The 26,842-nt window shown below is 40.2% G+C and overlaps 1 protein-coding gene across 1 annotated transcript; it reads left to right on the top strand.

The window, feature by feature from the left end:
• Window positions 1-7,045: 7,045 nt before the first annotated feature.
• Window positions 7,046-8,107, top strand: LOC124114725. The gene has a single exon (XM_046475434.2). The coding sequence runs from the start codon at window positions 7,046-7,048 to the stop codon at window positions 8,105-8,107; it is 1,062 nt and encodes a 353-aa protein (XP_046331390.2).
• The last annotated feature ends 18,735 nt before the right edge of the window (window positions 8,108-26,842 follow it).

Here is a 26,842-nt window from a genome sequence, read left to right on the forward strand (position 1 = left end):
AATAGTAGGGACAGACGGAGGTGGACAACAGTAGGGACAGACGGAGGTGTACACCAGTAGGGACAGACGGAGGTGTGCACCAGTAGGGACAGACGGAGGTGGATAACAGTAGGGACAGACGGAGGTGGATAACAGTAGGGACAGGCGGAGGTGTACACCAGTAGGGACAGACGGAGGTGTGCACCAGTAGGGACAGACGGAGGTGGATAACAGTAGGGACAGACGAAGGTGGACAACAGTAGGGACAGACGGACGGGGACAACAGTAGGGACAGACGGACGGGGACAACAGTAGGGACAGACGGAGGTGGATAACAGTAGCGACAGACGGAGGTGGACAACAGTAGGGACAGACGGACGGGGACAACAGTAGGGACAGACGGAGGTGGATAACAGTAGGGACAGACGGACGGGGACAACAGAAGGGACAGACGGAGGTGGATAACAGTAGGGACAGACGGACGGGGACAACAGTAGGGACAGACGGAGGTGGATAACAGTAGGGACAGACGGACGGGGACAACAGTAGGGACAGACGGAGGTGGATAACAGTAGGGACAGATGGACGGGGACAACAGAAGGGACAGACGGAGGTGGATAACAGTAGCGACAGACGAAGGTGGACAACAGTAGGGACAGACGGACGGGGACAACAGTAGGGACAGACGGAGGTGGATAACAGTAGGGACAGACGGACGGGGACAACAGTAGGGACAGACGGAGGTGGACAACAGTAGCGACAGACGGAGGTGGATAACAGTAGCGACAGACGGAGGTGGATAACAGTAGGGACAGACGGAGGTGGATAACAGTAGCGACAGACGGAGGTGGATAACAGTAGGGACAGACGGAGGTGGATAACAGTAGCGACAGACGGAGGTGGATAACAGTAGCGACAGACGGAGGTGGATAACAGTAGGGACAGACGGAGGTGGATAACAGTAGGGACAGACGGAGGTGGATAACAGTAGCGACAGACGGAGGTGGATAACAGTAGCGACAGACGGAGGTGGATAACAGTAGGGACAGACGGAGGTGGATAACAGTAGCGACAGACGGAGGTGGATAACAGTAGGGACAGACGGAGGTGGATAACAGTAGGGACAGACGGAGGTGGATAACAGTAGCGACAGACGGAGGTGGATAACAGTAGCGACAGACGGACGGGGACAACAATAGGGACAGACGGAGGTGGACAACAGTAGGGACAGACGGAGGTGGATAACAGAAGGGACAGACGGAGGTGGACCGCGGTAGGGACAGACGGAGGTGGACCACGGTAGGGACAGACGGAGGTGGATAACAGTAGGGACAGACGGAGGTGGACAACAGTAGGGACAGACGGACGGGGACAACAGTAGGGACAGACGGAGGTGGACAACAGTAGCGACAGACGGACGGGGACAACAGTAGGGACAGACGGAGGTGGACCACGGTAGCGACAGACGGAGGTGGACCACGGTAGGGACAGACGGAGGTGGATAACAGTAGGGACAGACGGAGGTGGACCACGGTAGCGACAGACGGAGGTGGACCACGGTAGGAACAGACGGACGGGGACAACCGTGAAACGGACGTGGACGGTAGTTAGGCAGACAAGAGTAGGCACAGTTGGAAGTGGGTGCTAGAAGACCAGAAGGACGAATAGAGCGAAGATGGTTGATTGACAATGAAAAGTCATTGCTATCATCTTCTGTTTGATATTATTCATGTTCATCGGGTATACGACGAGGACGTGTGTTGACTGACACAGCCATCATATTCACACGCTCATCTTTGTGTTGCCCTTTTGAGTTGGACAATGTCGCTCAACTGCCCATATTCCGCCTTCACCAAAACCAAATACTCATTACTGTTACACTAAATATTTTAGGACTCAGAATCCGATAAACGGAAAGGATTAAATTAATTTCTCAAGCTAATCTCAATGCCTTCATTTTATCGGGATTCCGATTTCAGCAGATTAAAGGATCAGATTCTTGAGATTAACAATATTTACTCAGTTTTATAAGTAAGGATTAGCTGGCTGTGTGACAGGGGGAGTTGTTGCGTCACCGCAGCAAGGAGGATGCAGCGTTCAGCTGTCACGCCGGGGCTGATTTGATCCATCTGTTCTGTCAGCTGATGCAGGCGATACGGGAGTCTTATCATCCCGGGTTTGTAAGAATCAATGACCTTAAAATATAATCATGGAGGACGTTTTCTCTACATCTATTATTTTCATCATCCATTGGAAATTCGAGCATCCAGATAACATGGCGGTGATGTGACAGACCACGTCGTTCATGCTGCCGTTGGAGTCGTCGGAGGCTGGATTGTTCATTATAAACATATTGACAGTTTAATAATGTGAAAAAGTAGAGAAAGACAACTGACAGGGCGAGTGGAAAGACATTCGCTTATTCACTATTGAACCCTTAAAAGAGCAAAGAAAGCTTTCTTAACATGGTCAATGTAAAGAGATTTAACAAATTATGACTAGAATTTGACAAGAAATAAAAAGCTAGAAAATTGTTATTAATTTATTGTATATTGTCTTGGAGGAAAATAGCGACCTATAAGGTCAATGTAAAGAGATTTAACAAATTGTGACTAGAATTTGACAAGAAATAAAAAGCTAGAAAATTGATATCAATTTATTGTATATTGTCTTGGAGGAAAATAGTGACCTGTAAGGTCAATGTAAAGAGATTTAACAAATTGTGACTAGAATTTGACAAGAAATAAAAAGCTAGAAAATTGTTATTAATTTATTGTATATTGTCTTGGAGGAAAATAGCGACCTATAAGGTCAATGTAAAGAGATTTAACAAATTGTGACTAGAATTTGACAAGAAATAAAAAGCTAGAAAATTGTTATCAATTTATAGTATATTGTCTTGGAGGAAAATAGTGACCTGTAAGGTCAATGTAAAGAGATTTAACAAATTGTGACTAGAATTTGACAAGAAATAAAAAGCTAGAAAATTGTTATTAATTTATTGTATATTGTCTTGGAGGAAAATAGTGACCTGTAAGGTCAATGTAAAGAGATTTAACAAATTGTGACTAGAATTTGACAAGAAATAAAAAGCTAGAAAATTGTTATTAATTTATTGTATATTGTCTTGGAGGAAATAGCGACCTGTAAGGTCAATGTAAAGAGATTTAACAAATTGTGACTAGAATTTGACAAGAAATAAAAGCTAGAAAACTGTTATTAATTTATTGTATATTGTCTTGGAGGAAAATAGCGACCTGTAAGGTCAATGTAAAGAGATTTAACAAATTGTGACTAGAATTTGACAAGAAATAAAAAGCTAGAAAATTGTTATTAATTTATTGTATATTGTCTTGGAGGAAATAGCGACCTGTAAGGTCAATGTAAAGAGATTTAACAAATTGTGACTAGAATTTGACAAGAAATAAAAAGCTAGAAAAATGTTATTAATTTATTGTATATTGTCTTGGAGGGGAATAGCGACCTGTAATGTCAATGTAAAGAGATTTAACAAATTGTGACTAGAATTTGACAAGAAATAAAAAGCTAGAAAATTGTTATTAATTTATTGTATATTGTCTTGGAGGAAATAGCGACCTGTAAGGTCAATGTAAAGAGATTTAACAAATTGTGACTAGAATTTGACAAGAAATAAAAAGCTAGAAAATTGTTATTAATTTATTGTATATTGTCTTGGAGGAAAATAGCGACCTGTAAGGCCACAGCCGGTCAAAGAAGTGTGGAGCCACGGGGTGTTTCTGTATGATGGACACACACTGGCCTGAGATATGCAGATGCACGAAACACAGAAAGCACTCTTTGTATCGGGAGAATCATGTACCGGAGATCAAATAAATTGTCATCCATCAATATTCACAATAATTTGTGATACATCTCATAAACTGTCATCAAACGACAAATTAAATAGAGTTTCTAAAGAAAAGGTTCTACGAATTGTACTTTGATAAAGCTGTTACGCTCCCGCCTGCAAAGCAATTGATGGAAGATAAAGGTAGAGTCATACAAGTACAGATGGAATTGGGGAAGGATTCATCACGGGTTTACAGCCGCGCTTCGCACTGACAACCGCAGAGCGCAAATTACATAGATGTGATTGACTATAATACATAAACATACATACGACCACGGGGCGGGGTTGGAGGGGGTCGCAATGTTTGACGATAGGAAGTCGCAGTTTCTAGGTGAATTCTGAGTGAAAGGCAAGGAATGCGTTATTCGAACGATAGTGAGAAGTATTAATGAAAAGGTACAAAAATAAACAGTTATCAAAAATAGTTTTACGATGCTTCTGCAATGTAGCAATAACATCACGGAGTCACCAGATATGGAATAAACACATCGTATCCAGCTGGGGAATTGAACCCGGACCTTCGGCATGACGAACAAGCGCAACGACCACCATGCTACCCAACATCCCCTCTTCAAATATATTTACATGTTTTTTTGTTGTTTTTTTTGACATTTTTTATTCCTTTCGAAGGGTTGTACATCAGGTTCAGAGGTAACACAGTAGGTTTAGTCAATTGTAGTGAAAATACATATATTTACATGTTGGAATATATAAACATGACAGATAAAGCTTTGTTCAATCACATAATTGAAATAACACAATTTGTTGCATCGGTTGATGTAACTGGGACTTGGACAACTTGGTGTATCTATCTACACGTGTATATACGATGTAAACTTACACTGAATCACGGATCTGTTTAAACGCTTCATAAAATCTCGATAAGATAAAGTATAAATTCGTGTATTACCCTGAAGTACATTCTCCTCATCGATCCTAGCTATTTGCACTGAGATTGAACAACGATACATGCCGTACCAAATGGTGACCCTACCGAGCTCAATACATTTCCGGGCCATCCACACCTTGAGACAGTTTCAGTGTTTTCACTCAACAGATGGTGAGGCGATATATTGTCTCTTATTATAGATAATGTTTCCATATTAAAGACCACATTACTGGTATTGCGGCAGTGTAACGAATACTTCACGTTGCCTGGTGACATGCCGTCACAGCTCTTACCGGCCATGAGTTGCTTATGTAATTGTGTTTTAAATGATTCAGTTCTGACTATTGTTTGCTGTAAAGTTAGGTACCTGTTCGGAACGAACACGGACGTAGCTTTTGAAACAAATGTATTTTAGACACACACGAATAGCGAGGTATTGTCGGTATGTAATAATATGCCTACGTATATCAAAATGGTCAAACTTGAAGTTGACATAATACTTATACTTATATATACTGAACCAAATTAAAAACTTCACAATCCTAAAATTTTAACATTTTGACCAGTTATCATTGTGGGCCCTTATTGTGTATTTAAACAGTAATGGCCACGTATTGTCTTCAGATAACACCCGTTTTTGTGCAGGAGAATCGATCAAAATCATGTGCACAGCACTATAGTAGCAAAAGTGTTTTTTCACGTGTAACTGGTCACGTGGCCATAATACCGCACGTGTTTGCAGCCATACTTGTAAGCAGTCATTAAGAAAAAAAGAAAAACACAAGAAAACAAAAGTCTTTACGGCCATTTGTCATGCCACGCCTTTCAAATGTGCAACGTGAACGTGTCATCGGCATGTTGCAGACGGGAACGTCCGTAGCTGAAGTCGCAAGGACGATGGGTTGTAGTCGACGGACTGTTTATGATTTACAGACGCGTCTACAGCAAACGGGTACCACCGCTGATCGCCCTCGGCCAGGTCGACCACGTGTGACGTCACATGCAGAGGATCGTCAGATTGTCTTACGTCACCTCCGTAACCGATTTTTGACGGCTACATCAACCAGAAATGAACTGTTTAAGGGTAGACTGAGTGCGCAAACTGTTCGAAACCGTTTGAGAACTGCTCACCTTCAAGCACGACGGCCATACTGCGGGCCGATTCTGACTCAATTACACAGACGTCAACGTCAATTGTGGGCACAGCGACACTTACGATGGACTCAGAGGAATTGGAATCAAGTCGTCTTCAGTGATGAATCCCGATTTAATCTTCGATTTGCTGATGGCAGGGCGAGGGTGTGGAGGCGCCGTCATGAACGTTACGCCCAGTGTTGTGTACAGGAAGTTGACAGATTTCGAGGCGGAAGTGTCATGGTGTGGGGTGCTTTCTGTGGCAATGCAGGCTTCTTGTCATTCGTGGCAACCTCAACGCTGCTGCTTACCGCGACCAGGTACTAGCACCAGAACTTCTGCCTTTTATGGCAGCACATGAACCCGGTTTGATCTTCCAACACGACAAAGCCAGACCCCACACAGCAATTTTGACAAGGAATTTCCTTCAGAATGCGGGAGTCAACGTCATGGACTGGCCGTCAAGGTCTCCCGACCTCAATCCCATCGAACACGTCTGGGATGCTCTTGGCAGAAGTCAGCGCACTCTCAAGAACCAACGACAGAATTTGCAAGATCTTGGCACCATTTTGCAGCAACAATGGCGTCGTCTTCCCAATCATGTGTTCACAAGCATCACAAGGTCCATGCGGAGGCGTTGTGTGGCAGTTGTCAACGCACACGGTGGCCATACACGCTACTGAACTTGTGTGCCATCAGATTCTCGTGCTTGGGACTTAAGATTTAAACTGTTGATGTTATTACCGAATACCGTAGGTGCTTGGAACAAATTATGGTTACCACCGTTAATTAAAATCTTTCTTTGGACATTAATGATTAAAAATTACCTTCTCTGATACATTTGTCCGTTGTATGACATATATGGGATTACTTTTAAAAATGTGAAGTGTCTAATTTGACTCAGTATATATATATATATATATATATAGAGAGAGAGAGAGAGATACAGAGAGAGAGAGAGACAGAGAGAGACAGAGAGAAAGAGAGAGAGACTAATATAACTAATATATATGTTAATGTCTGTCTCTCTCTGTCCGACTTCCTTCACCTCTCTGTTCACACCCATTTCGCTCTGGAGGGAGGTAGTGATGAAGAGGAAGACGGGAGGAGGCCTTCGCGTATAAGGATGAAGAGATGTGCCGAATGGAAAAGGGGGAAATGAGGAAGTGTTGATGGATAAGGAAAGGGCGAGGCTTGATGTGGATAGAAAAGGAGGTAGGGCTTCATGGATGGAGAAAGGAAGGAGGGCTTCATGGATAGAGAAAGGAAAAAGGGCTTCATGGATGAAGAAAGAAGGAAGAGCTTCATGGATGGAGAAAGGAAGAAAGAGCCTCATGGATGGAGAAAGGAGTAAGGGCGTCATTGATGGAGAAAGGAGAAAGAGGTTCATTGAGGGAGAAAGGAAGAAGGGCTTCATCGAAGTAGAAAGGAGGAAGGGCTTCATGGATGGAAACAGGAGGAAGGGATTCATTGGTGGAGAAAGGAGGAAGGGCTTCATTGGTGGAGAAAGGAAGAAAAGCTTCATGGATGGAGAAAGGAGGAAGGGATTCATTGGTGGAGAAAGGAAGAAAAGCTTCATGGATGGAGAAAGGAGGAAGGGATTCATTGGTGGAGAAAGAAGGAAGGGCTTCATGGATAGAGTAAGGAGGAAGGGCTTCATTTGTGGAGAAAGGAGGAAAAGCTTCATGGATGGGGAAAGAAGGAAGGGCTTCATGGATAGAGAAAGGAGAAAGGGATTCATTGATGGAGAAAGGAGGAAAAGCTTCATGGATGGAGAAAGAAGGAAGGGTGTCATTGATGGAGAAAGAAGGAAGGGCTTCATGGATAGAGAAAGGAGGAAGGGATTCATTGGTGGAGAAAGGAAGAAAAGCTTCATGGATGGAGAAAGGAGGAAGGGATTCATTGGTGGAGAAAGAAGGAAGGGCTTCATGGATAGAGAAAGGAGGAAGGGCTTCATTTGTGGAGAAAGGAGGAAAAGTTTCATGGATGGAGAAAGAAGGAAGGGCGTCATTGATGGAGAAAGGAAGAAAAGCTTCATGGATGGAGAAAGAAGGAAGTGCTTCATGGATAGAGAAAGGAGGAAGGGCTTCATGGATAGAGAAAGGAGGAAGGGATTCATTGATGGAGAAAGGAAGAAAAGCTTCATGGATGGAGAAAGAAGGAAGGGCTTCATGGATAGAGAAAGGAGAAAGGGATTCATTGATGGAGAAAGGAAGAAGAGCTTCATAGATTGAGAAAAGGGAAAGGGCTTCATGGATGCAGAAAGAAGGAAGGGCTTCATGGATGGAGAAAGAAGGAAGGGATTCATTGATGGAGAAAGGAAGAAAAGCTTCATGGATGGAGAAAGGAGGTAGAGCATCATGGGTGGAGAAAAGGGGAAGGGCTTCATGGATAGAGAAAGGAGCAAGGGCGTCATTGATGGAGAAAGGAGAAAGAGGTTCATGAAGGGAGAAAGGAAGAAGGGCTTCATCGATGGAGAAAGGAGGAGGGCTTCGTGGATGGAGAAAGAACGAAGTGCTTCATGGATAGAGAAAGGAGCAAGGGCGTCATTGATGGAGAAAGGAGAAGGGCTTCATGGATGGAGAAGAAGGAAGAGCTTCATGGATGGAGAAAGGAGGAAGGGAAAAGAGAGTAAGTGTCGCATTGAAGAGAACGATTTATGAAATTATCCATATGTACAAAATACCAGATGTTTATTTGGTTTCTTTCTTAAATCGGTTGGTGATCATTTATGAGCATACTGTGAATAAATAGTCAAAAGAGAAAGTTTCCCACATTACAAAGGTTTCAGTTAAACTCCTACCAGATCGCCCCGACATGATGAAATGTTTATGAGCTTGTGAGCAGGTACAATCAGGACGGTTTATAACAGATGTGATTGGCTACTCAGCGGGAGGGTTCGAGTATTAAACTCCAATTAGAAATACCTGAAGATTAATCAATGGTGACACAGGTGAGTGAGTTCAGACGCTGCCCCGCGATCACACCCCCCTCGGAGTCGTGAGGGAAGGGGACGCCATCTTGACAAACTACAATAAAAGATGAAGTCGTAAAGTGTATGTTTTGCTGTGAAGAAGAAAGTCTATACATGACAATGGTAATAAAACGCTCTTCAAACTGTTCAGTGCAATGGTGTGTTGTCCCTGATGAGTGTGGTGTTCATAGTCGCCCTGTGCAGCCCCGCCCCAATCCCAATATCGCCACGTGGACCCCGGGCTGCTGGTCGTGGACAGTATCTTACGTCACCACCACGATATTAACGAATAGTTTATTTCACTTCTAATTTTTAATTTAAATTGCCTAGTGCCAGCCCCACGCGTGTTGAGACAGCAGGCTGAAAGGATTACCTGCGTGCTGACAGATTAATACTTAACATTATGCAGAAAGAATAATAATGAATAAACATCAAACGCTATTGATCATCCCCATGTTACCTTCATTTCAGGCTTATTAACTTCATCGAACCTTCTTATAATTGAACAGTGGTCGAATTGTTTTGTTTATAATTGTAGTAGGTGATATATAAGATCAGAGTCTTGAAACGAGAATCTCACAAGTTGTATGTTTATAAAGTATAGTGCAATACATTACTCTATCTATCTTAGTTAAACGAGGATAGTGCAATAGCTGACTCTAACTTTGTCTTTATTAAGGGTACAGGGTGCAACCATTTCTTAAGAGTGGCTAGTTCACAAATTATTTTACCCCTTACATTATTTCTCGACAGTGAGCGCCTTGCCCAAGTCGCCAAAAACGTTGATATGTCACTGTCCCCATTTCTCAGTCAGGGTGGATAGATACCCAGTCCAATACACCTACAATCCTATTCTCACGAGCACTTCCACCAAGCACCTGCTATTTACCTTGTATTTCGCCCACACCGGTCAGTATGCCTAACATCTCGCCCACACTGGCTAAATATACCCCCGTCACAGGCAACATGATCATTAGTGACACATACAAGCAGGTCAACCTGCTAAGCTCAGTATTAAGTTTGACAAAACTTCCAACTTGTCTCGAGTATGACGCTCTTTGAAGTTGTCAACAGAGGTTGTGGAGTCCTCTAGCTAGGTTGCTTGAGCCAAGCATCGTTGTCTTCCGAACGTTATCTCAAGATGTGAAGGCATTTTGAGGGATCTTTTGTGTAGGTATTTCACATTCTGACACTCGCCTCCTATGAGGTTAAATATGGGCTATAGATAGAAAAGTCCCAATCACCATTTGAATCTGAGTAAAGGTGGAAGAATCCGTTTTCATGTTTTCATACATTTGAAATATGTTATAATTTATATTGATCACAAATTCCAAAAGGTGGCATCTGATAAGCTATCTGCAGAAATATGGGGAATATAATAAACGTGAAATCCCAATATGGTTATCGACTAAAAGTAAAGTCATCGAGAAGAAATCATTCTCTACAGATGATATGGCAAATGGAAGAGGAACTATGACAGAGGAACTATACAACATTGTCAAGACGAAGTGTTTAACTTACATTCAAGGAACATATAGGCCATATACTCTTTTACATAGTATGTATATGTACTACGCAGCTACAAGAAAAGTAGTAATGGGGTATAATGTTCAGCTCCATCGCATGTACGACCCGCAACTTGGTACATCTTGTATGATCTGCAAAATCTCAGTGTAGACATGCTAGGGTCGATAACAACACTGTACCGAAAGACACAGAACTTCTATATAGGAATTCACACAAAATAATTGTATTTTATTGCATCTAGATTGATCAGAGATACTGATTAAAGTTAAATGTGTGTAAATGTGTATGTATTAACACACATCCATTTGAGAAATTTCACGTGCACAAGTGATGTGAGCTGACGAGTTAAATCTGGTTTAGCTATTAGTCCGAAAAACCAAGAGGCACTTCACTGGTTTAAATGGTTTCAACGGACTAAGAACTATAAATGATAATTTCATGTAAAACATCAAAGCCAGATGATAACTGCGGTAACAAATCTAATGGTCGTAAAATACTGATGAACATTATACGAATGGAACAATTGAAATAAGTGATGACACCAGGTGTTCGCCAGGGTGAGCATGTCCTGCCCCACCGGTATCGCCCGGCACTTACAAAATTTGCACAAAGTAAGTGTTTGAAATTATGAAAACATAACATGAAAGAAAATATTATTTGTAATGCCATGTCCCAACGCAATAATTTAAAGTATTTTCATAACTAAAATTAATTAACACACATTAGTTATATAAAATAAATCATGTATATTTAATTCCACACACTTTAAAATGTGTCTTGGCGGCCCAGCAAACCAAATAATAGAACTAGCTCCATGGCCAAGTCGCTCACCAGCTACATCCCAAGTGAGCTAAATGTTTATCCATTAAGAAAGGGAAGTGCTTAGTTTGCTATCTATTGTAGTGACAGTGAGATTTCAAACCTTAAAGAACATCGCTATGGTTACAAATATTAATGTGTCACCGCATTTAGTAAAGCAGTATGTGAGATCTAAGTAGACACTTTCGCAACATCGTCAGCAGTGTTCCAAAGTTATAAATCATATATCATCTTCCCAAAGTTTCAGCTCGATCACGTTTAATTTTAAGAGAAACAAATCCTTATTCTGAATGTCTTGAATACATTTATCCATCGCTGAAGTGCTGCTTGTCCTACCAAAATGTAATTTCTCTCAGCCGTGTGGTTCCTGCAAGATGATAATAAAACAGTTTCCATAATTGATAATTATGTCTTTTTCAGTTTGAGAAGAACAACCTTTTTTAAATAAAATCCCTTTCCAGACCACTATGAAAGTCCTACGATGGCCCTTCACAGATTTTGTCTGGAGCTTGTGGCTTCTGAAAAAAGGGTCGTCAAGACTTACAAAGGTTTTCTTGACATAAACTGATCCTAACATACTTCTGAAGTTTCTTGCTCATCTGTTTAGTTAACAGACGGACAATACGCTCTGACACTTGGACGTTATGTACTTACAAGCCACATTGGAATTTATATTCATGTTTCAGAGAGAAAAAGCTTCATTCTTCATCTACGTGACAGGAAAAAAGCTGAAACTCAATATGGTGCTTCAAAACCTCACCACTTTGTTTTGTTTCTTTAAAGATAATATATCTTTTTCAGTGTTATAAAATAACTGAATAATTTTCCAAGAAAGTTTTTTTATAATTTACTCTATTGAATAAATCGGAATCCTTTCGTGTCGCTCCTTTTTTGTCAATGTTCCACATTCCGATACTCTGTAGTTTATTACAGCATGTTTGCCTACTATGAATCTCTACATCCTCCTGCAGTCTCAGCCTCATCCGTTCGGAGAAGCAGTCAAACTTCACGGACGGATGAACAGACGCCAGACGCTAGACCATAGACATCACTTGTAACATATTAAACAGTATACTAAGATATCTTGTGTTAAAGCGTATTTACTGTATTGTGTCAATTGTTTTGGGCAGAAAGAGCTGCCTGGTCATGTTCTCTGTATTGATTAGTGAACCTGGTGAAGAGATGTATCAGCGAGGTGACATGCACTCTTCGTGTTGAAGTTCCCTGATGATATTCCCTATGTTTCTGATGATGGTAGATTACAAGAACAATTTGAGATACAAAACGTTTATTATTCAATTTAGAAGTTTAACCGTTTTTAAGTAGTCTTATGTTACTTTCTTTACCATCTATTTCCGCGTGTTATTTTATACACCGTGTATTTTAATTGTGTAACTTTATTTACAGTGTATTTTAATTGTGTCACTTATTTACCATTTATTTTAATTGTGTTACTTACTTAACATGTATTTTAATTGTGTTTCTTTATTTACTATGTATTCTTATTTGTGTTACTTTATTTACCATGTATTTTAATTGTGTTACTTATTTACCATGTATTTTTATTGTGTTACTTTATTTACCATGTATTTTAAATGTGTTACTTTATTTACCATGCATTATTATTATTTGTGTTACTTTATTTACCATGTTTTTATGTGTGTTACTTTATTTACCATGTATTTTAATTGTGTTACTTTTTACCATCTATTTTAATTGTGTGACTTTATTTACCATGTATTTTAAATGTGTTACTTTATTTACCATGGATTTTAATTGTGTTACTTTGTACCGTCTGTTTTAATGGTGTTACAGTATTTACCATGTATTTTAATTCTGTTACTTTATTAAATATATTTTAATTGTGCCACTTTATTTACCATGTATTTTAATTGTGTCTCTTTATTACATCTATTTTAAATGTGTTACTTTATTTACCATCTATTTCAATTTTGTTACTTTATATACTATGTATTTTAAATATTTTACTATATTTACGATCTATTTTAATTGGGTTACTTTATTTACATTGTATTTTAGTTGTGTTACTTTATTTACCATCTACTTTAACGGTGTTACTTTATTTACCATCTATTTCAATTTTGTTACTTTATTTACTATGTATTTTAAATATTTTACCATATTTACCATCTTTTTTAATTGTATTACCTTATTTATATTATATTTTAATGGTGTTACTTTACTTACCATGTATTTTAATTCTGTTACTTTATTTAATATATTTTAATTGTGCTACTTTATTTACAATGTATTTTAATTGTGTTACTTTATTTACATTGTATTTTACTTTTGTTACTTTATTTACCAGCTTTTTTTATCGGTGTGACTTTATTTACCATGTATTTTAAGTGTGTTTCTTTATTCACCATGTATTTTTATGGTGTTACTTTATTCACCATGTATTTTAATTGTGTTACTTATTTACCATGTATTTTAATTATGTTACTTTATTTACCATCTATTTTAATTGTGTTACTTTTTTGCAATGTATTTTAATTGTGTAACTTTATTACATCTATTTTAATAAATTTACTTTATTTCCAATCTATTTTAATTCTGTTACTTTATTTCCAATCTATTTTAATTCGGTTACTTTATATACCATCTATTTTAATTCTGTTGCTATATTTACCATCTATTTTGATTGTGTTGCTTTAATTAGCATCTATACTGAACAACAAAAGTTCCTGTGACATTGAATAAGATTTAATGCAAGGTTATGTTTTTTACCAAATTTGAAACACTTTCGGTTTGCAACAGATAAAAGACTCCTGTAAGTGTTCAAATGGTTTAATTTGCCATACTGACTTCAGAAAATGCATGATTTCATAAAAAATATGAACATGCCAAAATGTCAATTTACAAGTCAATAGCGTGTGTGTCCATCTCTGGTTGCGATGCAGGCAACACATCTTCGTCTCATGGAAAGTACCAGGCGTCGCACAAAGTCCTGTGTGATATCTGTACATATCTGCTGGAGCATCTTTCGAAGTTCCTGGAGTGTCTCTGGAACACGTGGTTGACGTCGAAGGCGCCGATCCATCTCATCCCACATGTGTTCGATTGGTGAGAGATCAGGGGAGCGAGCCGGCCAGGGGATGACATTCACGTTGTTTTGTTGAAGAGAATCCTGAACAAGTCAAGTGATATGAGGCCAGGCGTTGTCATGTTGAAAGGTAATACCTGGGCCATGACGACGCTAAAACGGTAGAACAACAGGGCCGATGAATTCGTCGCGGTAGCGCTGTCCATTGAGTATTCCCTCTACCACCATCAAACGGGTTCTCTGTCTTGCTGTAATCCCACCCAATACCATAACGCTGCCGCCCCCGAACCGATTTTCTTCCATGACACAATGATTGACGTAACGTTCACCTCGACGTCGGTACACTCGAATCCGTCCATCGCTGTGGCTGAGGTGAAAACGACACTCGACAGTGAATAGAACTTGGGACGCCTGGCGGGTCTTCTAGTGACAATCCCTGCACATCTGAAGCGACGACGTACGGTTTGTGAAGATATTCGTCGAAGGCCAGGAATGCTTCTTGCAGTCACTGTTGCTAGCTGGAATCGATTTCGTTGGTGTGTTGTTCGAATCCAGTTGTCTTGTCGATTATTGGTTACGCGTGGCCTGCCATTTCGTAATGTTGAATAATTGCGTAATTTTGTTGTTTTTCTGAGTGGTTGTTGTCAGCACGATACTAAACAATGCATATGGAATCCCGTTAACGCACATGTTTTTATACCCATTCTCGGGTAGTGAAATGCATGGGGCTTGCATAAAAGTCAACTTTTGCATGAAATGCATGCTTTTCTGTAGCAGTTGCATTTTTGTGACTTGATTCCATACAGTTACTATAAGATTGAAAACCAAACTTTTCTTGTTTGAAAAATACGCTAAAATAATGGTGTCACAGGAACTTTTGTTGTTAAGTATATTTTAATTGTGTTACTTTATTTACCATGTATTTTAAATGTGTTACTTTACTTCCAATCTATTTTAGTTGTGTTTCTTTTTATTCAAAATCTATTTTAATTGTGTTACTTTATTTACCATCTTTTTTTAATTGTGTTACTTTATTTACAATCTATTTTAATTGTGTTACTTTATTTACCATCTATTTTTTAATTGTGTTACTTTATTTACAATCTATATTAATTGGGTTACTATAATTACCATCTATTTTAATTATGTTACTTTATTTACCATGTATTTTAATTGTGTTACTTCATTTACCATCTATTTTAAATATGTTGCTTTACTTACAATGTATTTATATCAGGTAAAGCAGTACATTCGCGATCTAATTTTCCTCAAACTACATTAGGATTTGTAAAGTGTAAAGTGACTGAAATTGTCAAAAAGAAGTTATGTTTATGTACACCTTTATGTAGCAGCATTGTTTCCTCTGCAGTGATCATCATCGATAGCAACCTTCACCTTTCTGTTCTGATGTGTTTTAAATATTATAAAACATGATATATAATGTGAGCGTAACCATAGGTCCGAATTATTTTCCATAAATACGCAATTGGGAATTTATTTAGAGACTACTAAATAATTTGCATGTAGTTAGAACATAGCACAGCGTTTTCATTTTCTGACAACGATCACATGTCCCTGAACACCGCTGTTGCAGTAAGCGACGCCTGGTGGCATGTCATACAAATGCAGGCTATTACAAAAGCTGTTTCTCTATGATTATGTCGGTCAATCATGCAAGCTGTAAAGGTGAATATGCGATGTCAAGATTGCACAATAATAAGAAGAAACACACAAAAGATTAATTTCAGGTAGACATACTGGTGATTTCTATCAAACAATAACTTTGGTATGTCTTTATCAATAAAACAATTACAGCGATACAGCAGTACAGCGATACGGGACGCCTGTTAACATTTTCATTAGCCTTCAATAAGCCCCCTGTTTGTGGATAATGAGATAAGAATATGCTTTTTAGAGATTATAATAGAGACAGAAATTCTATTAATTAATTACGAGTGTAGGTGAGCAGTGTGACGGTGCCATTTAATATCCATATTATTATTATTATTAACTTGGTATTTATATAGCGCTAGTTTCCAGACTGACTGCTCAAAAGCGCTTCTGAAGCTCGCACAGTTGGTATGGCCGTATATATTTTGCTGAACAAGTGTGTCTTCAGATGTTTTTTGAAACTGTTAAGTTCACTGAGCATTCTGAGTTCTTTGGGCAGGGCGTTCCAAAGAAGAGGACCAGCCCTTGCAAAGCAGCGATCCCCGTAGGAGATTGTTCTTGATGGTGGCACTTCAAGCAACGATTGATCACAAGATCGTAGGGTTCTTGTTAGCTAGTATTGTATGATGAGATCCTCCAGGTAGCTTGTAGCAAGACCATGCTGTGCCTTGAACACAAGAACGAGAACCTTGAACCGTATTCTCTGTTCTACTTTAAGCCAGTGTAGACCTTTGAGAATCGGTGTGATGTGCTCACAGCGTTTGGCTCATGTGATCAGTCTGGCAGCAGAGTTTTGTACCCGCTGAAGCTTTTGGATCAGGCGTTTTGGTAATCCTACCAGGAGGGCAGTAGTCAAGGTGTGATAGCACGCACGCTTGTACAATAGTAGTGGCTGTCTTGGTGTTAAGAAGGCGTCGAACTTGACTGATGTGCCTGATGTTAAGAAATACTCTTTTGCAGATATATACTCAGAGGCAAAAGTTATTGTGACATTGAATTTTTTCATTGGAAATCTTGTGAAGGAATTTTTGAATTAGAACCAGATAAAGAGTGTGTTAAAATGATCCAAGAAACGCAACCAAGCTGTTGATCGAATTGCACGAAATTTGCAAGAGGCATAACATATTCGCTGCTGTAAAAGTTTAACACTGAGTCTGTTTTTTGTTTGTGTGTCACTGATTCTGTTTCTGTTTGAGTATATGTGTCGCCTGTGTTAGTTTATATATATATATATATATATATATATATATATATATATATATATATATATATATACATACATATATATATATATATATATATATATATATATATATATATATATATATATATATGTATAATATACATGTGGTTAAAAGTGCATCAGTGAAAAATATATAATAATAATAATGATAAAATACTTTTGCTTGTCTACTGTATTATAGCAACGTTAGTGTACGTAAAACTGTTACAGTGATATCAAATACATATAACTATGCTCGCCGCCTGTATCAGTGACTTTCGACAAACCTTTTCTGTTCAGTATTCACCTGTATCAGTGACTTTCCATATACCATTTCTGTTCAGTGCTACCTGTATCAGTGACTTTCCATATACCTCGTCGGTATAGTATTCACCTGTACAGTGACTTTTGATATACCTAAACTGTTCCATATACCTTTTCCGTTTAGTGTTCATCTGTATCAGTGACTTTCCATATACCTTTTCTGTTCGGTGTTCACCTGTACAGTGACTTTTAATATACCTAAACTGTTCCATATACCTTTCCGTTTAGTGTTCACCTGTATCAGTGACTTTCAATATGCCTTTTCTGTTCAGTGTTCACCTGTATCAGTGACTTTCAATATGCCTTTTCTGTTCAGTGTTCACCTGTATCAGTGACTTTCAATATGCCTTTTCTGTTCAGTGTTCACCTGTATCAGTGACTTTCGATATACCTAAACTGTTCACCTGTATCAGTGACTTTCGATATACCTACACTGTTCACCTGTATCAGTGACTTTCGATATATCTAAACTGTTCACCTGTATCAGTGCCTTTCCATATACCTAAACTGTTCACCTGTATCAGTGACTTTCGATATACCTAATATGTAAGTCATCATGTAGCTTCATCAACTGGCTCGTCTATGATGGCAGATGATGCACATCAGTCGATATAGCTAAAACACATGTGGGACGGATCAAAGCGGCCTAGCAAGAAATGATGTCAACACAAGGTGCTGGAATGAGTGACAGTTGCAGATTTGCACGTTGTCTCCGCGTTCGCTTAATTGAATTATTCCCTATTATCGGCGATATCTGAGTCGGGAGGTGAGATGATGGTTGCGGTGATTGTATAGCACAGCATGTGCCTCACACACACGCAGAGTGACACCTGATTCATTACAATCGGTCGATGCTTACCGACACGATTAAACGCTGGTAGCAATTAATCGCGTGAACAACATTCAGGGTTGAAATTAAGCAATCTTGCTTTAAAAGTGCACACCATACTAGTATTGTAGATGAAAGTAATAGACTAAGTAAATTATGTGAAAACGTGATTGACGATAACTTTCGTTAAATTGTAGTTTGACAAATATTAATTGAACTACCATCTACCTAGCAAGTTACACGTATTACCTACACTGGTCATCACGTGCCGTAGTTGATTCTCTCATGACGAATATTTAATGACTCATATTTATCCTGTATTCTGTATTCATTTTATGTGAAGTTAAAACATGTGCGACGTGAGGCTTTTGTGAAACGTTCAATTATCATCATGTATGAATACCTATATTATCATGAACCAATATTTTAGTGCAGCTACACTCATGCATTAGGTATCAATTTGTCCAGCGGGTAATAAGTGGCGCAGTTGGTATGCCGTATGTATCCAGTCACGTGGTAGGTACCCAGTCGGTATCCCATCATACAGCAGGTATCCAGTAGTGCAGCTGGTATTCAGTTGGTATCCAGTCGTCCAGTAGGTATCCAGTGGTCCAGTAAGTATCCAGTAGGTATCCAGTAGTCCCGTAGGTATCCAGTGGTCCAGTAGGTATCCAGTAGGTATCCAGTGGTCCAGTAGGTATCAAGTGGTCCAGTAGGTATCCAGTGGTCCAGGAGGTATCCAGTCGTCCAGTAGGTATCCAGTGGTCCAGGAGGTATCCAGTCGTCCAGTAGGTATCCAGTAGGTATCCACTGGTCCAGTAGGTATCCAGTGGTCCAGTAGGTATCCAGTGGTCTAGGAGGTATCCAGTGGTCCAGTAGGTATCCAGTGATCCAGGATGTATCCAGTAGGTATCCAGTCGTTCAGTAGGTATCCAGTAGGTATCCAGTCGTCCAGTAGTTATCCAGTGGTCCAGGAGGTATCCAGTAGGTATCCAGTGGTCCAGTAGGGATCCAGTGGTCCAGGAGGTATCCAGTAGTTATCCTGTCGTGGAGTAGGTATCCACTGGTCCAGTAGGTGTGTCCAATGTAATCTCCTCTGTCTCATGACTTCAATCACTGGATTGTCTGGTGTAGACTTGGTAACCTCCATGGCGACCTCCATGTATCTCTGTCTCAATATGGCCTCTATTTGGACCTACATGTATGTGTGTCTCAATATAACCTCCAATTCGACCAACATGTATCTCCGTTTCAATATCACCTCCATTTCGATCTACAAAAGGAAATTATTTTTTAAGCATTCCTAACTGTAAATTATTACACTAAACATGTTTTTATTATTTGGGAACAATCATAACAGGTATACACGCTCTGTAATTGACTGGTTTACCTGCCATAGACCGCTTGCGCTCCTCGCCTGAAGCCGCTAGGAGGCGAAGGGCAGGGTACCAGTCCAGCTCTATCCGAGCTATTTCCCCATACAGCATTTCGCTGCGGTGACACGTTGGCCCATTTCCGTGAAGCGGGTCTTTCTGTCAAGAGGGACGGGGACAGGCCTGCAGCATATTGCTGTGCGGGAAACGTTGACCTATTTCCGAGGAGAGAGTTCTGCCTGTTGAGAGGGTCAGGTACAGGCCAACAGCCTATCTCTGTGCGGGAAAAGTTGAACTAGTTTCCGTGTATTGAGATATTAGCACTTTCGGACAGCGTGAATAATTGACGTGTTTGGCTACAGGAGTAAACATATTACCATTAGGGAGGTAACTCTTATAGAGAAGTATAGACAATTCAACATATGTAGCTAACATACAATGTGCCCACAAAAGAGTTTTTTGCCATTCCATTCAGTTAATCTTTCATGCATTTATTATGTATACCACTATGATTGTGTCAACTTAATGCCTCTTGTTCCTTGAAATCAATAAAAAAATGTTTCAGAAGTCATTGTTATGAAAACATATTACTAGTTATGTTTTCGTGATATGTATGTTTTCTATTTTTTATATATGTATTTAAACTCAGATTTGTCATGTTGTTATTCCTGATTCTGAAAGTACCACATGCAAATTAGAATTTGTTTCACCTTCTGGGTTACATGTGTGTACTATATGGCAGTATAAGTACTTGCATCAATAGGAAGGTATTCTACAAAGTTCCTTCCGCCGTGTTGATCCTCTGGATCAAAGTTATCTTGTAAACAAGTAATATCGATATTAGATATGTTTGCAGTACATGCAGTGTTATGGGGTGCAGACGCTATAGCCTTGGTCTCTGTTGCTGGTGGGACGGCTGTCTGTCTCGATGAACCTCATACATAGTCACCACATGAGATCAAAGACCCCACCACCCAACCCCAACAATACATTATCTGATTTTGAGTGATCCTCCACCCTAAACAGTACATTATCTTCCATAACGTGCTGACACACACTGAACATGCATAATCTTGTTTTCAAGCATCAGACAATGAGTGTTTTTATGCTCAAATTCATCACGAAACACGTCGAATGAGATTCGAACCCGAACGATAACATTTTTGTGTTATCTCATGTCTAAATACACAGTACAACTTGTTTTGATTTTTGTGGCCATTTTGCCCAAAAATTTAAAAATGCGTGTTCGAAACGTGTCAGTATAGTATTGGAATGAAGGTTTTTAATGTAGGGTTTCGATTATCTTGTGCCTGACAAAATATTTACACTTTACAAGCATTGCTTGGAAAACTGCAACCGGTTTAAAAAAGAAATATTCCAAAAGACATCGCCTCTCTACCGACCCTAGTGTCCTCCAGAATCGTGAAATCGGGGTGAAATAGGGTAAAGCCGTGTAGATAGGCATTTTCTTAAAATTATGGTGAATAAATTGCTCAAATCTTACTACGCACCAGCTGACCTCGCCTGATTACTTCTGTCTTATCATTTATTAAATCGTATAACACAGTGCTTCACAAGCTAATATCAAATTGTCGGTCACTGATTGGTCGGTGAATGGTCAACGGGGGAATAGCGTGGGGCGCTACAGACGTTATCGTCTTGATGATGGTCAGAGCGCGGCCATCACGTGACCATTGCAACCAGTCATCATGTAAAGGAAGACAATCATCTCGGGTTACCGAGGTCTGTAAGACATGACTGATTATTAAGTGGTTAAACGGCTGACGTCTTGCATGGCAGTATCAGATCACTTTGGGTGATAACCCCCACTACAGTGACAGTTCTCCAGTAACGACCATCGCGAGGTCATCGCGAACATTGTTCATTTGTGATGTATATAGAGAATCACACCCGAGAATCTTTTGATATCAAATATATCACATGAGTCGATACAATTCTGAAAATCCGAAGCTTACCGAAGAGTAAAAGAAATGTATCGACCACATTAAAATGAATTTGCGAATTTTGAAAACAGTCTCAAAATATATCAATCGTCCAAACATCGTCCAAACAACAACATTCTTTGCAGGTAGTGATACACGTCCTCGGCCCGTTTTTAGGCAGAAATTGGGGGAAAGTTAAAAACACGTGCCGCTTGGGCAGCTCAAACAACGCGTGCAATAAGGGTATATAAATGATACGGACGGCATGTCAGACCACCACAGAAATACCATGACTGACACCCAAACAACGTAAGCGGGCCCTGGGTATGATGGAAGACAGCGTCTTTACCGCCGAAGGAGAGAGCGAACGGCGGCATGTTGCGTTCAGAAGCCCTTGCCGTATAAAGGGGTCTAATGCTGCGGGGAGGAATTTGTGGGCAGGAGAGAACACCACTCGTTTGCTAACGGAAATTTGAAAGTTACGCGTTACATGGAGGACATTGTTTGTCCGATTGTCTACCATTTCTACAACAGCTGCCACGTCGTGTCCTTTCACAGCATGATTAGGCCAGACCCCACACAAGCCGAATCGTACAGAACTTCCTTGCAGCTAACAACGTCAACGTGTTGCCGTGGCCCGCACGCTCCCCAGACATGTCCCCCATAGAACACCTCTGTGATGTCATGTTGCAGTGACGACCATGGAACATATGTCATTATTTATGTGTAGACGTGTCTCGAAATACTTTCTAATGGCTTCATAAGAGCGGAGGAAATTATTGTTCACTGTAGAAATGAGGAAGTAACATCAATGAATGCTATGGTTGCTGAAGATCAACTCTTCACCGGTGAATTGTTTTTCTATCTCTACTGTATGCAAATATGGTTTGGCCAGTAATTTTGTTTGTTTGCCCTGTCATGTTATCAAGATGAACTGCAATTACTGTGATATGATATATTAAGCTTTCTTGGTTTTTAATCCTATGACAAAGAGCTGAGATAATTCTTTTAACATAAATTTTAGAAATTAGCGCCTGTTAATCCATTAACAATCAATTTGTAACTTGTCAGTTCCTAGTTTCCTTCAGACTTTCCTTCATCTTTATATACTAGTACTTACAGTATGTTACATTGGAGTTAAGAAACAACACAGGTGTACTCTTTGGAAGTAATGCATCTCCTGATATTCATGACACACTTTCCATCTGCAGTAACACTCCGGGTCTGCGCCAACCCTGTCTTTTAACTGACTATATTTGTATTTTGCCGTTTCTTTTCGTCACACACCCTTACTGCCTTACTGTTAAAACGCATATGACGCATGTTTGTGTGATAATTGTCCTGTCTGGTTTAATATCTTTGTCGAAAATATCAGTTTTCACCATAACTTTCCATTTTCAAAGGTTGGCCTCTTTGCCATGGATGTTGTTCTGTATCATCTGGGTTTAAGATGCTACAGTTGTTATGACCGAAGCAGTCTACAGAATAATTATGTCAAACGTGTTTTCTTTTCTTTTTTCTTTTGTGTATTTCAAATATTAATATTTCAATAATAATAGCTGCAGAATGTGTTATAATCACTGAGAGTCCTTATCTTATTTTTTAAGTATCCATGGTAAATCGTGACTGGTTTAAAACGAATTTTATCATCAGATCTAGAGATGATAATGCTTTATTTTCGGGTACTGCATTTTCCTGCATATACCGATAGCTCTAGATAACACTGAATCGTCTCCCATTGGTCCCCCGGGTTCCAGTTTTCTGTTGATCTTCTCTCCGCACGACTTCGAAAGAGGTCCAAGTATGAACGAACAATAGATATAAACGTCCCCATTGTCTCTACTCCTAAAATTGATACGTTGAGGTGACAATGCCCTTTGGTAAAGTGCTTATTGAATTAACGAGGACACCAGACCTGCGAGTTACCTCCCCTCGGGGTATCCAGCAGCACAGGCGTGGACGGCTACTGTCAATCACGCCCTCCATACATCGACAGGAAGAAGGAGCACGCAATGTGTGAAGCTGTAACTTATTGCGACTGTCTCTATCAGTGACTGAAGAAGATTTAAAGAAGAACTTACGAACTACGTAGAATTATCGTAATTTCGCGCATTTCAGTTGTGTACGTTCCGATTTAAATCAAAAGACTTCAATTCAGCATTACGTCACGAGTGACAATAAAAAGGAATTCGGTGTTGCGAATAGGTTATTCAAGACGGTACCCATATTATGTTGTAGAATGTTTGTCATAGCATGCATGGACTATGTAAAACTATTGTTCTAACGACGTCATATAAATATTGTTTTTGACGTCATGACCATCGTCATCTTCTTGGCAACAATGTACCGATTGACTTGATGTAATATGAGGTGGTGCTGAAGACCTGATCCAAAACCTGAAAAAGTAGTAGAGTAGCAGCAGAAGTAGTAGAATCAGCAGCAGCAACAGTAGTAGTAGTAGTAGTAGTAGTAATAGTAGTAGTAGTAACAGCAGCAGTAGTAGTAGTAGTGGTAGTGGTAGTAGTAGTAACAGTAGTGGTAGTAGTAGTAGTAGTAGTAGTAGCAGCAGCATCAGCACCAGCACTAGCAGTATGAGGCACCAGCAGTAGCAGCAGTAGTACTTCATATAACTGTTTGATGACTTAGATGTTTGTTTGTTGTTTAACGCCACACTCAACAATATTCCAGCGACATGACGGCGGTGTGTAAATAATCGAGTCTTGACCAGGTGAGGTGAAGTGAAATTAGGTTTAACGTCGCGTCCAAGATTATTGCGGTTATATCGCGACGTGCATGCACGTGTGTGTGTGTGTGTGTGTGTGTGTGTGTGTGTGTGTGTGTGTGGCTGCTTGTACTACTCCGGACTGATGCCGATTTATAGTGCTAGCACACTGAAACCACACCGCAGTTAAACATGAATACCCCACTCAGACACAGTATACTGACTCCGAGCCGACCAGTCCTTGTTTTAGCCCCTTAATGCCGAGCGCCAGACAGGGTAACAACAAGTACCATCTTTTGGTATGGCGCGGCCGGGGATCGAACCCCGTACCTACCGCTCTCCGGCCGGACGCTCTACCTCTAGACCACGGAGGCGGTCTCTTGACCAGACAATCCTGAACACGTGACATTTCTTGACAAGTTATGGCGAGGCAGTATGTGATATGGTATAGCTGGGGGTGTGCATGACGTCGTATATCAGCGTAACTATGTGGGGCACTACGTGACGTCGTATATCAGAGTAACTATGTGGAGCACTATGTGGAGCACTACGTGACGTCGTATATCAGCGTAACTATGTGGGGCACTACGTGACGTCGTATATCAGCGTTACTATGTGGAGCACTACGTGACGTCGAATATCAGCGTAACTATGTGGAGCACTACGTGACGTCGTATATCAGCGTACCTATGTGGGGCACTACGTGACGTGGTATATCGACGTGACTGTACGTGAGGCAGTGCGTGACGTGGTATATCGACGTGACTGTACGTGAGGCAGTGCGTGACGTAGTATTGTGGCGGGCCTGTATGGGCACACCAGTCCTGTCAGGCAGGTAATCAATCAATGGGTAAGTCCCGTGTATCTCTGTGATGTTGCAAGAACAAAAGACCCCTTGATTGCTCAGCTGACGGAAATTAATTTACCAAGTCAGAATATGATGGCTGTATAACCACGGCCGCCTCGTTACATAATTCATTTAAAGCTCAGCCCCCTTGGCGTCCCGCAACACCTACGGTCTTTGTCGTCTAATAGTCGTCATCATTCTTGTTACGGCTCTAGTAGTACAGAGGCCGGACTTCAGGCCCGTCACTCATCGTATGTAAAGCTAATATTTATGACAGTTGTGATAGATGTTGGGGAAGGGGGCACGGTGTTGTACTTAAAGCTATCACGGGTTTTTAAATGGCAGTATTTGAATAATAAGCATATTATTTCCATAACTCAGTTGTCTTGAATAACATACATATACTGTTGTGTTGCATCTGCACTGAGAAATACGTGTTATTGGAGTCGGTATGTTTTCCTATACTTTAATTACTATTTGTTCACATTTAATTGTAAACTGAGTTCATGACGAAGGGGACAATGCGTCTTTCTTGCATCCTGAATATGTCACCAGAGACAGGACTTATCAATCGATAAGAATACGGGTGTGTCACCATGATATTCATAGTTTTTAAAGCATGTTTCCCCCTTGTTGAGATGTCCTCAGCAACCAATGCTGGTCACATTAGGCAATTTAGTGGATGGTGGGGGCCAGGCTTTGTTGACCGCAGGACGTTGCTCATAATATCAATCACTGGTTAGACAGGTCCAGATTGGGTTATAGACAAGGTCGCCGTCATGTAGCTGAAGTATCACCTGTCATGTGGGGAATATTAGTGCATTAAGTGCTGGTCAAGTGGGGAATATTAGAGTATTAAGTGCTGGTCAATTGGGGAATATTAGTGCATAAAGTGCTCGTCAAGTGGGGAATATTAGTGCATTAAGAGCTGATCAAGTGGGGAATATTAGTGCAATAAGTGCTGGTCAAGTGCAAATTAGTACTGCCTTTAGTGCTGGTCAAATGAGGTCTATTACTGGGTTAAGTGAGATGTTCCCTTTTATTTTAATAACCAACATGTAAAACATATTTAGTGCATTCTTAAAATGTGCAAATCACGCTATGTATTTATCATAGAAAGGATCAATCCTGGGTCTGCAGAAAGTGAGAACCACTGAAGATTCGATGTACGGTAACCTTGGTGATCTGTAACTATCAATCACTGGTTTTTCTGGTCCAGGCTCGATGACTTACATGCCACAGTAATATTGCTGGAATAGTTCTGACTGCGGCTTCAACAACAAACATTTCCCGACACGCGCTCAAGCACTGGATAGTGGTACAAGGGAGCTAACTCTTCAATATCCGGTATAAAAAAATATCGGCTTTTTGAAATTATTAGCAATGCGATCAAAAATATTGAATGATCTAATGTTTAAACACTTCACGCGACACAAAAAATATTTCATCTCATTGGTTACGATAACCCCCGGACCCCGGACAACTTCCACGGTCATTCACAGCTACCAGAGTAAATATAGTGATTCACACCAAGTGAGCCTGCAGTAAAATCCTATCGAAGCATCAGTTCCTTCCTCAGTATACTAACCAACTCATCTCTCATTCTGTATTGTTTTATACCTGTTATTTTGGTATTATATTTTTAAGCAGG

This window comes from Haliotis rufescens, unplaced genomic scaffold, assembly GCF_023055435.1.
Source record: "Haliotis rufescens isolate VD_foot unplaced genomic scaffold, xgHalRufe1.0.p SCAF_4, whole genome shotgun sequence".
Classification (NCBI taxonomy): domain Eukaryota; kingdom Metazoa; phylum Mollusca; class Gastropoda; order Lepetellida; family Haliotidae; genus Haliotis; species Haliotis rufescens.

Bases quoted from the DNA above. Each gene is read 5' to 3' on its own strand.
- LOC124114725 (XM_046475434.2), top strand. From the start codon at position 7,046: ATGGATAAGGAAAGGGCGAGGCTTGATGTGGATAGAAAAGGAGGTAGG.